This window comes from Oncorhynchus mykiss, chromosome 10 (genome assembly GCF_013265735.2).
Source record: "Oncorhynchus mykiss isolate Arlee chromosome 10, USDA_OmykA_1.1, whole genome shotgun sequence".
Classification (NCBI taxonomy): Eukaryota; Metazoa; Chordata; class Actinopteri; order Salmoniformes; family Salmonidae; genus Oncorhynchus; species Oncorhynchus mykiss.
The window spans coordinates 16,052,957-16,064,340 of record NC_048574.1 but is presented as its reverse complement, the minus strand read 5'-3'; the positions used below and the strand labels follow the sequence as shown (position 1 = coordinate 16,064,340).

General features: G+C 40.4%; 1 protein-coding gene across 5 annotated transcripts in view; it reads left to right on the top strand.

The window, feature by feature from the left end:
* Positions 1-6,479: 6,479 nt before the first annotated feature.
* LOC110534856 (vasodilator-stimulated phosphoprotein) overlaps positions 6,480-11,384 on the top strand; it is a 39,324-nt gene continuing 34,419 nt past the window's right edge. The window contains exon 1 of one of the 5 annotated variants that reach the window (XM_021619791.2): positions 6,480-6,709. In XM_021619791.2, coding sequence (XP_021475466.2) covers positions 6,705-6,709 — 5 coding nt within the window. In that variant the 5' untranslated portion in view covers positions 6,480-6,704. Of the gene's footprint in view, positions 6,710-7,223; positions 7,443-7,473; positions 7,695-8,506; positions 8,675-11,384 lie in introns of those variants that run through there. The other 4 variants (XM_036989792.1, XM_036989793.1, XM_036989795.1 and 1 more) reach the window with 4 other exon arrangements.

Sequence of the window (11,384 nt, the reverse complement as noted above, 5' to 3'; positions counted from 1 at the left end):
CAAATACAGTACTACCGAATCACCATCGAGAGCGTCCTGACTGGTTACATCACGGCCTGGTACGGGTTTTAATCCATACAAGACAGCAAGGCCCTCCAGTTGGAGGCTAAGATGGCCCAGTACATCACTGGAACCGTGCTCCCACCCATCCAGGACATCTACTCAAAACGGTGACTGAGGAATGCTCGCAGCATCATCAAGGACTCCACACACGAGCTGCTCTCTCCTTTGGTCTCGGAGCATGAGGTCTGATACCAACAGGCTCAGAGATTCTATCTACTGCTGCTGAACAATTTAAATGGACTGACGCTGCACCTTAGCACACATGCATTCATGAACACACACATTTACAGTTGAAGTCTGAAGTTTACTTACACCTTAGCCAAATACATTTAAAGTCAGTTTTTCACAATTCCTGACATTTAATCCTAATAAAAATTCTCTGTCTTAGGTCAGTTAGGATCACCACTTTATTTTAAGAATGAAATGTCAGAATAATAGAGAGAGTGATTTATTTAAGCTTTTATTTCTTTCATCACATTCCCCGTAGGTCAAAAGTTTACATAGACTCAATTAGTATTTGGTAGCATTGCCTTTAAATGGTTTAACTTGGGTCAAACGTTTTGGGTAGCTTTCCACAAGCTTCCCACAATAAGTTGGGTGAATTTTTGCCCATTCCTCCTGACAGAGCTGGTGTAACTGAGTCAGGTTGCCCACCAATTTTCTATAGGATTGAGATCAGGGCTTTGTGATGGCCACTCCAATACCTTGACTTTGTTGTCCTTAAGCCATTTTGCCACAACTTTGGAAGTATGTTTGGGGTCATTGTCCATTTGGAAGACCCATTTGCGACCGAGCTTTAACTTCCCGACTGATGGCTTGATGATGCTTCAATATATCTACATAATTTTCCTTCCTGGTGATGCCATCTATTTTGTGAAGTGCACCAGTCCCTCCTGCAGCAAAGCACCCCTACAACATGATGCTGCCACCCTTGTGCTTCACGGTTGGGATGGTGTTCTTCGGCTTGCAAGCCTCCCCCTTTTTAATCCAAACATAGCGATGGTCTATATGGCCAAACAGTTCTATTTTTGTTTCATCAGACCAGAGGACAATTCTCCAAAAAGTATGATCTTTGTCCCCAGGTGCAGTTGCAAACTGTAGTCTGGCTTTTTTATGGCGGTTTTGGAGCAGTGGCTTCTTCCTTGCTGAGCGGCCTTTCACGTTATATCGATATAGGACTCGTTTTACTGTGGATATAGATACTTTTGTACCTGTTTCCTCCAGCATCTTCACAAGGTCCTTTGCTGTTGTTCTGGGATTTATTTGCACTTTTCACACTGTTGTGTCTTTGGCTATGCTGGATTAAGTGATATGACATGCTATTCTATAAAATAATTTATCTGTAATTAATATTACCTGATTGAGCTAATCATGTAAATGTAATTAACTAGAGAGTCGGGGCACCACAAAATAATATTTATAGAGCTGTTAGTAGTAATATTTTACATCAATAGCAGTCAATATTAATCGTCACCTTAATTCAGTCTCATCTGAAAGTTGTACATTTTTGGTTATCTTCGCGAACCCTGGCTAACAAGTGGAATCAGCGATACAAAATTGGGTTTAATTATTTATTTACTAAATACCTAACTAATCACACAGAATTACGCATACACATAATTAATCATAACTTGATTACAAATTACGTCATAAAGGAAAACGTCCCTAGCAGGCGGAACAGATATGACAGCTTGTTACACAAAAGAAAAGGGTCTGGGTTTGAGTGAAAGAGCGGGAAGACTGAGGAACAAAGGGCGAAGCTGTGCTATTGTAAATACAGTATCTTATGCATTCTAGATTACTGCCGATTTGGAAAAGGAAAATGCAATAAATATTTACTCTGAGCTGCGCTTCAGTAGGTTGGTGGTAGATGGAAGGCCGTGTTGCCAAACCGAGTCCTTTGTCCTTTGAAGAATGTCTCTGGTGGTCAATTGGATACGTTGTAGTAACGTCGTTGTGTGATAGACGGGGTACTCTGTCTATTCCTTCCTAACCCTCGTTTGCAGCTGCTGTTGCTAACTCAACGGCTAGGAGATATCACTTCTGCAGTGAATAAGAGTTCAAAGTTCATACCATTCGCAACCAAAGCTCACGCTGATGTGGCTTCGTTCTGTAGTTATTATCGGACCGTCGTCCTCACAGTTCCTTGGAACAGGAGGTTATATTGTCGTCAAGGCTTTATATAGGAAGGGAGAGGAGGGTGTGTTTGAAACGTTTTATAGCCCATGTCCCTTCGCAGGGGCGGGCCACTGATTGAGCAGAGCCCTACCTTATGAAAACCCAAATATCACATTTTAGAAGCTAAAATCACATTTCATCCCATCACGAATAATTTCATATTCAAACATTTAAATTAAACAACAATTCCATTTGATTCCGATAACTCTGATGTGTAGACTTTCCACTGTAGAGTTTGTCATCTTATCATTGATGAGAATGTCTCAGATGCAAACCGAACTGACATCATATTCATTAAGTACCACCGCATATGTTCAATTGGTCAGATGACCAGAATATAGTTCATTTCCCCTCACCTTCTGATGTTCGCAGAATCTCTATGTTAACCAAGGGTTTTGCAAATGTAACATTAGTAGGATAGAGAGAGGAAAAATGGGGGTAACAGGTATTTATGACTGTCATAAACCTAACCCCAGGCCAACGTCATGACAACACCAAAGTACATTCATCTCTAGGACACAGAACACATCTCCTTCCTGAGCAGTATGATGGCTGCGTGGTCCCATGGTGTTTATTCTTTCGTACTATTGTTTGTAGAGATGAATGTGGTACCTTCAGGTATTTGGAAATTGCTCCCAAGGATGAACCAGACTTGTGGAGATCTACAAAAAAAATTCTGAGGTCTAGGCTGATTTATTTTGATTTTCCCATGATGTCAAGCAAAGAGGCACCGAGTTTGAAGGTAGGCCTTGAAATACATCCACAGGTAAACCTCCAATTGACTCAAATTATGTCAATTAGCCTATCAGAAGCTTCTAAAGCCATTTCATCATTTTATGGAATTTTCCAAGCTGTTTAAAGGCACAGTCAACTTAGTGTATGTAAACTTCTGACCCACTGGAATTGTGATACAGTGAGTTATAAGTGAAATAATCTGTCTGTAAACAATTGTTGAAAAAATTACTTGTGTCATGCACAAAGTAGATGTCCTTACCGACTTGCCAAAAGTATAGTTTGTTAACAAGAAATTTGTGGAGTGGTTGAAAAGCGAGTTTTAATGACTCCAATCTAAGTGTATGTAAACTTCCGAATTCAACTGTATAGACATTCATTCTACACACACATCACAACTTCTGCTACACATGTTATTATACTGCTTAATTTATACACTTGCCCACAACCTTCCCCAATACAGGTGTAAATATTGGACTATAAATTGTGCATTCCTGTATTATAATAAATGCTAACATGTTTATTCTATTCTAATGCCATTTACTTTGTATTCTCATATTTTATTATTTAGTGTTGCATTGTCGAGAAGGAACCTGCAAGTAGCATTTATTTGGACGATGTATACCATGTGTATCCCGTACATACAACTATGGAACCCTAACCTGTTCACCGGATGTGCTACCTTGTCCCGGACCTGCTGTTTTCGACTCTACCGCTCCAGCAGTCTCTAACTCTGAATGCTTGGCTATGAAAAGCCAACTGACATTTACTCCTGAGGTGCTGACCTGTTGCACCCTCTACAACCACTGTGATTATTATAATTATTTGACCCTGCTGGTCATCTATGAATGTTCAAACATTTTGGCCATATACTGTTATCATCTCAACCTGGCAAAGCCAGAAGAGGACTGGCCACCCCTCAGAGCCTGGTTCCTCTTTAGGTTTCTTCCTAGGTTCTAGCTTTTCTGGGGTATTTTTCCTAGCCACCGTTCTTCTACATCTGCATTGCTTGCTGTTTGTGGTTTTAGGCAGGGTTTCTGTATAGCACTTAGTGACATTGGCTGATGTTAAAAGGGCTTTATAAATACATTTGATTGATTGATTGAATACAATTTGAACATATTTTTACCATTTTTACCATATCACTTTTTAGAATGTCAATATATAGCCTAATCATTGGACAAATGTAATTTCAGTAAGTATTTCCCGTTTTTGAAGTACCCATGCATAAATGACCCAATTTGTCAGTAAACAGGAAGGTTTTTTTTGTGTGAAGATGTCCGGGAAAGGATATGAAAGCCTCAAATTTCAAAACTCTGAAAACACTGTTGGTGCAATACATTTGACATTTGCTGCAGAGCATAGCCATAGACATTTGTTGGCACGACAATGTTCTCGTTCGTGGCTACACAGTCTCCCATCTCTTTTCCCCATATGTGACTTCATTTCAGGCTTGTAAATTGTACTTTGATCTCATTCTCATTTAGGGCCCGTAAGTGACAACTAAAATGCTAACTTCCCAATGGGAAATGGATTTCCATAGTATGTTTTGCCAACATAAGCATCCTTCTATTTGTATATGTTCATGTTGAGTAGTAATAGGCCTATCACTAACCCTGATCCTAGAGTGTGCATGCACGTATTGTTCCACCTCTAACCTGATTCAACAAGACCCTGACTATTGTGTTTTAGTGCTGTGCTCTCCTAAAATTCTACAATAAAGAATACATTCTCTACCTTAACAATTGTTTTAATTCCAAAAAACATGGCAAGCCATGGGTGAAAAAGCTTATTTAGGCCAGGGAAAGTCTATTTGAACCCAGTCTGTAATACCTACACGTTTCAACTAGACAACCATAGTCCCTGTGCCCAAGAATGCCAAGGTAACTTGTCTAAATGATTATCACCCCGTAGCATGCACATTTGTAGTCATGAAATGCTTTGAGCTCAGGACCCTGGGACTAAACACCTCCCTCTGCAACTGGTCCCTGGACTCTCTGACGAGCCACCCTAAGGTGGTAAAGGTAGGCAACAACACATCCGCCACGCTGACCCTCAACATGGGGGCAACTCAGGGGTGTGTGCTTAGTTCCCTCCTGTACTCCCTGTTCACCCACTATTGTGTGGCAAAGCACAACTCCAACATCATCATTAAGTTTGCCGACTACAAGATGGTGGTAGGCCGCTTGGTATGGCAACTGCTTGGCATCTAACCGTAAGGTGCTACAGATGGTAGTGCATATGGCACAGTACATCCCTGGGGCCAAGCACCCTGCCATCCAGGACCTCTATACCAGGCGGTGTCAGAGGAAGGCCCTAAAAATGGTCAGACTCTAGCCACCGAAGTCATAGACTGTTCTCTTTGCTACCGCACAGCAAGTGGTACCGGAGCACCTAGTCTGGGACCGAAAGGCTCCTGAACAGCTTCTATCCCCAAGCCATAAGACTGCCGAACAGTTAATCAAATGTCTACCCTGATTATTTGCAGGACCCCATTTTTATTTGCATGGACTTTCTTGCGCTGGCTCTATGCACACTTACTGGACTCTACCCACACACTCACACATACTACACACACACTATATATGCTCACACACCTAAAACACACATGCACATTTACGCCACACCCACTCTTTCACATATGCTGCTGCTACTCTCTTTATTATCGATCCTGATTGTCAAGTCACTTTTACCACTACCTACATGTACATATTACCTCAACTATCTTGTACCCTTGCACATAGACTCAGTACTAGGACTCCTGTATATCATCTCCTTATTGTTATTTTATTGTGTTAGAATTTTTGGCTGACTTTTCTTACTTTATAACTGCATTGTTGGGAAAGGAAGGCTCATAAGTAAACACGTCACGGTAAAGTCCACCTGCTGTATTCAGCGCACGTGACAAATACAATTTGATTTGAATAGGCTCAAATGAACAGCAACAATGGGCTACGTGGATGGGCGTTCAGATCAACGCGAAATCTGGCGCCACGTGAAAGAAAATAGTTCCTCATTCAAATCGTAGCCCCTTTAGCACGATCCAAAACAATCTCTGCCTCTGTTTCAGGAGTAAACTTCAGTAATCGAATAGAAGCGGTGTGGCCTGAGGAGAGATGGTGATAGGATTTGACAAGCTTGCCCCACTACTCCATTCAGTCATCCATTGAAATATGTTCCTTTGAATGAGGGGTGTACTCCGATTCTGTTACAAAGGTTTCGTGTGTTGCAAAACGTTTTGCTACAGAAATCGTTTACTCCAAACTAAAAACCTTTTGTAACGAAAACGAGAGTTTCTAGTTGACAAATTCAAGTAGACCCCCTCCCCGTTTAGGTCCATTTGCTCGGTTTGCTTCCGTTTGGTTGTTAAACGGTAAATAGCCTAAGTCTATGGCCGGTGGTGCAATCATTATTCCAAAACGTTTTGCCACGGAAACGTTTTACTCCAAACGGAAATACCGCGAGAGTTTCCATTGGACAAATGCATGTAAATCCCTCCCCATTTCGTTCTGTTTGGTTCCTAGTGAATACACCCCTGGAAATTGTCGTGGTGTGTGCTGCTGTCTATTTCGCCCATTCGTGCACAGCCCGATTAGGGTGGCTAGATTGATACATGTGTGTATCACATCTTTACCATCGTTATATCTTATGTCTTCTATTTTTCTACACCGGCTTCTCATCGGAAACCAAACATCTAGCTTGGGAGAGAAGATTTGCAGTCTCGCCAAACAATGAGGTAAGGGCGTGGAAAATCTGATCTGTGCACTTGCCTGTTTTGTTTCGATATTCTATAATGTTACAATTTCGCGTTTGCAACCTTGATGTTAATTGTCATGATTCTTTTTTTTTTTATAAAGGAACACATTGTATCCTCACAATGGTAGAATGTCCCGTGTCATTTATTTTTTTATTCTCAAAATGACAAAATGTTCAACAAAAGAGGCTACGAACATGATTTATGGTTAGGCTATGCACATGTGGGGCATAGCATTAGCAAAATAGTAGACTACCGGTGTTTTATACCTATCTGATAAAACATGACCATACTCAGGCTGCTGCAGATGTAGGCCTATTTATCATATTTAGACGACTGGTTATAGCCCGCCCCCATACAGTGTAGTTTGTAGCCTATCTCAAGGGGAAAATATTTGCAATGTCACATTTTCTCCAGTAGCCTAGATTCTCGCTTTCAGCCAAGTTATGGTCCAAACGTAAGCTTCTTATTATACAAAATTCTGATTTAAAAACAACTCGCTGTGGCACTTCGCTAACTCAACTTCTTGAAGATGTTGACACTGAGAAGACACTATGGCCTTGATAATAGGATGTAGGCCAGGGATCATCAACTAGCTCTTGATCATTCATGACTCTCCGTTCCATTACATTACACATATGAGTCATTGGACGAAGGCATTTTCTTTAGGGGGGAGTTTTAAGAATCGCGACGCTCGGTCTGAACATCGCTTGAGGTATGGTTTTTGGAAACCATATCAGCAATAAGTCATTTTTGAAAGCAAAAGGTTACCTTGATACACACCTTTTTATAGGGTCAGGTTTCCCACACAGCAATATTTTCATCTTTAAAGCGCTTGTTTACGGAAAACAGACGACTACTTGCGCAATTAGCTACCTGCATCTCCGAACTCCTGTGTGTAAATAGAAGAGACTCCACAAACGTGTTGTCACTGAGAAATACTTTCGGCTGAAACTGTGTTGAAACAGTAAGTGTGTATTTTGCACTTGTGAAATTATTTAGATGTTATATGAAAGTAGATGGATTTGTTTATATATCCGTACCACAATTGACAATCGGTTCACATTTAGATGGTGTGTTTTGGCTTCCGGAGAGCCAATTCGACGCTTTAACAGAACCTGTAATGTCCTTGAACTAAGAAGTATCGTTAGGCACATTTAGTCCAATATTGGGTTAATCATCAACTAGATTCAGCCGAAGGTCGATTTTTTTTCTTGATTGGATGGTCAGGGGTCAGAACATAATTACAAATAACTTGTACTCTGCAAGAGTTCCCAAACCAATATAATATTTGACTAAAACATAATCCTTTCAAAACTTGCGTACATTTGTATACGATCACCTTTATGTCTCTGTTCTGCGTGAGAATACTTTGGAACAGATTTCCTAAATTCAATTCACTTTGAACCAGGGAGGTCACTAGGGCCTGGCTTTCGTGGCTTTAGCCCGAAATAATTTTGGGTCAGCCCAGAATCTTTGGCGCTCCTGCTATGGTGTAAAAAATAATGATTGCGCTTAGTTCATTGAGCTATGGTTCCGTGAAACTCCCAAATTCATCCAACCTTTATAATCCGCCACTTTTCAGAATGGTGCCATGTCTAGCAAGATCACTTAATGATTCATTAGTATTCTACATAACAAACCGATTATAATATCATGATAATGTTCGGCTACTCTTATACTAAAACACCACGTAATTTCTTGTGCTGAAATGTTGAATATGCTTTGATTGAAACAATACAGGTGGCTCTGTTAAACTCCATCTTCTCTAACATTCGATTAAACCGTAGTTAGGCTGATTAACCTACATCATTCAAGAGGATCGAAATGCATATTTCCATGAAATTGATTGGGATCAAATGGTTGGCATTCATGCAGCATGGACGTTTCACCTGTACTACTTGAAGAATTTGAATTCAAGATTGACAGTGATCACGTATAAATAAGGTAGGCCTAATTTTGTGTTTTAGGATTTAAAAAATTGAACATTTTCATTGTGCCACGTGTGGACATAGGCAACAGTGCAATTTGGATGTATGTATTGTGCATTGTATGTATATTCTAAAATTATTTTATTCAATAGGTTACATGTCTGCACCAACATTCATTCAGAAATTATGATGTAATAATAATAAATAATTATGCTCTGGTAGGCTACCAAAACAAACAGCGCTTCACCATTGGTTATAATAAATGTCAATAATAATAGATGTAAAACAATTGCCACCTGTGGTCAACTGATAATTCCAGCACTGTTTTGATTGGGACAGCATCATTGCACTACTTTAGGACAAGCATGGGAACTCCACTTGATAAATAAATCAATGTCAGATTTTTGTTTTCACTTCATCTCCGTTTGGATATTTGGTTTTAGAATTAGGCTGGGAAATCTAAGCTAAGTTGAGGTGAGTGATCATTAGTCAAACAATTAAAAGCAATGCAGATCTTCTCTACACACACATTACACCTATAGCCTACCTAATGAGCTTCCCTGATGTTTTCCTTTTCTGATTCATTTCAGTCACTTAGCCTACTTATGCAAATACACATTTTTACACTATTCCCATATGCTATTCAAGTCATCTGACATCTTTGTTGGCTAGGCTACTTGCTCATAGATCATTTAAAATATTATTGTAACAGTAGGACAACCAACTAAATAACCTCCATATGGGGTTACTGACCACAATCCATTGAATTTAATAATAATAAGTGTTGATTATTTGGCCTTGTGGAAAATTGCTGTAGATTGTGTTTTGTCACATTGCGAGCGCATAGCCCTACAGTCGGGAGTCCCGCAATTGGGCAGCCCGCGTAGCAAATATCAAGCATGCTGATTGTTGAGATGTGGTTGTCAGTGAACAGCAGGTGGCCCCTGAAAGGTCTTTTGCAATATTTCAAAATACAATTGCGGGAAAAAACAGTTTGGATATGTAAGTGCCAATGGAAAGTTGGTGGACTAATTTCCTCATATTTTGTCCACTCTATTCATGGGCCTATGCTATTGGTTGCACTTAAGAAATGGGTCATTCATTTTATTGATCTTAGTATGTCAATGTCAAAGTAACTTGTAATTTTGGTCATTTGTGTGGTGTAAAAGATAATTGTGTAATGTAATATGACGTCGAATTGCAGGAAATTATTTTAGAAAAGGCAATTTTTTTTCTTGGACCTGCAAACCCCTCAGACTCTGGTCTTCAGGACTGATCCCCAAATGTTATGAAACTCTGGTGACCGTCCTGCTCGGAGCTGATTTGCTGGTGTCTTTAGTCTTTTATAAAAATAAAAACATATTTAAATTTTTTAGCTCTGGGAACTTGGGGTGCCAAATAAAATCGCCCACAGGCCACCAGTTGGGCAACCCTGATGTAGGCTATGATAACATCATAATGCTAGTGTGTAGGATTACTGCAGGGTATGTGCAATTGCTTTTCTTACACTTAAAGTATTTCTTCACAACGGGAGAGACTAAATGCATTTGCGTTGTTATACAGAAAGGAAATGGACGTGTCACTGTGCAGTGTGCACCTATCCAAGCCAGAGTGAGTGAGGTGAGTGTATCTCCCCCATAAGGTTGGACCTCAGAGGTCAGGTCGTCCTTTAGAGTTCATTACTATCCCAGCAGCTGTGGTGTAATGGTGTGAGCAGAGACCCTCTCTCAACCAGCTATAGAGGATGAATGCAGAAGCCTAATCCCTGAGGTATCAGCAGAGAAGGCCCCAAAGCTCCCCACCAGAGTGGGAATCAGGTTCCATTAACACTCATCCTTGATTACATGACATCATGTGCAGACTAATGTCATAACCCCCAGGAAATGCTGCCAGTAAATGAAATTCAACCTGATGGACATGTCAATAGATAAAGTAGTGGATGGATGATAACGCTGTCTGAGAAGCAGGTATCCTGTGATAGGGACAGTTTCCTGGATACAGATTAAGCCTAGTCCTGGACAAAAAAGCTTGCTCAATTTGAAATAGTCCAGGACTAAGCTTAAACAGCGTCCAGGAAACAGTCCCAAATGTCAGATTTAGTCAACCATCTATCTACTGAAGCAAAGTTTGCATCTGCTGTTTTCAAGAGAGGGGAAGAAACCTCAAAGGAAGGAAGTACAAAGGGGTGAAACAGGCTTAGAGAAGAACTCATGCTAATGTATAAATGTTAAAGCTACATTACTTACAATATAGTAAACTATCCCATATGACTCAAATGATCACTTTGCCATTAAATAAATGCTTCATAAACTTGACTGAAGGGGATGTATGGCAAACAGACAGATGGGAAAGGATGAGGAACGAAAGGCTGATTGTGAGAGATGTCAGCACATTAACATCACTTCAAGCTGCAGAGTCTTTCAGTATGTGGCTGTCAGTGAGATGACCGTGGTTAGTCACACACATTAAAAATAGCTGTCACTCATGCCTTTCCTCAGGACTGGTGGCTTGCTCTCTCACCCGCACACACACCTCTGCAGTACAATAGACAGACACAGTCTCACATGCCACTATACACTATTATGGACACACAAGCACACAAAGGGTGGGGGACATTTCTGTCTGAGTTGATACAACTTTTCCAGTTATTTCTGAAGTCATGAGCCAGGGCTTGAAGGTGTGAGGCGCTTGAATTCTGTCTTTCTATTTTTAAATACATCTTGCTT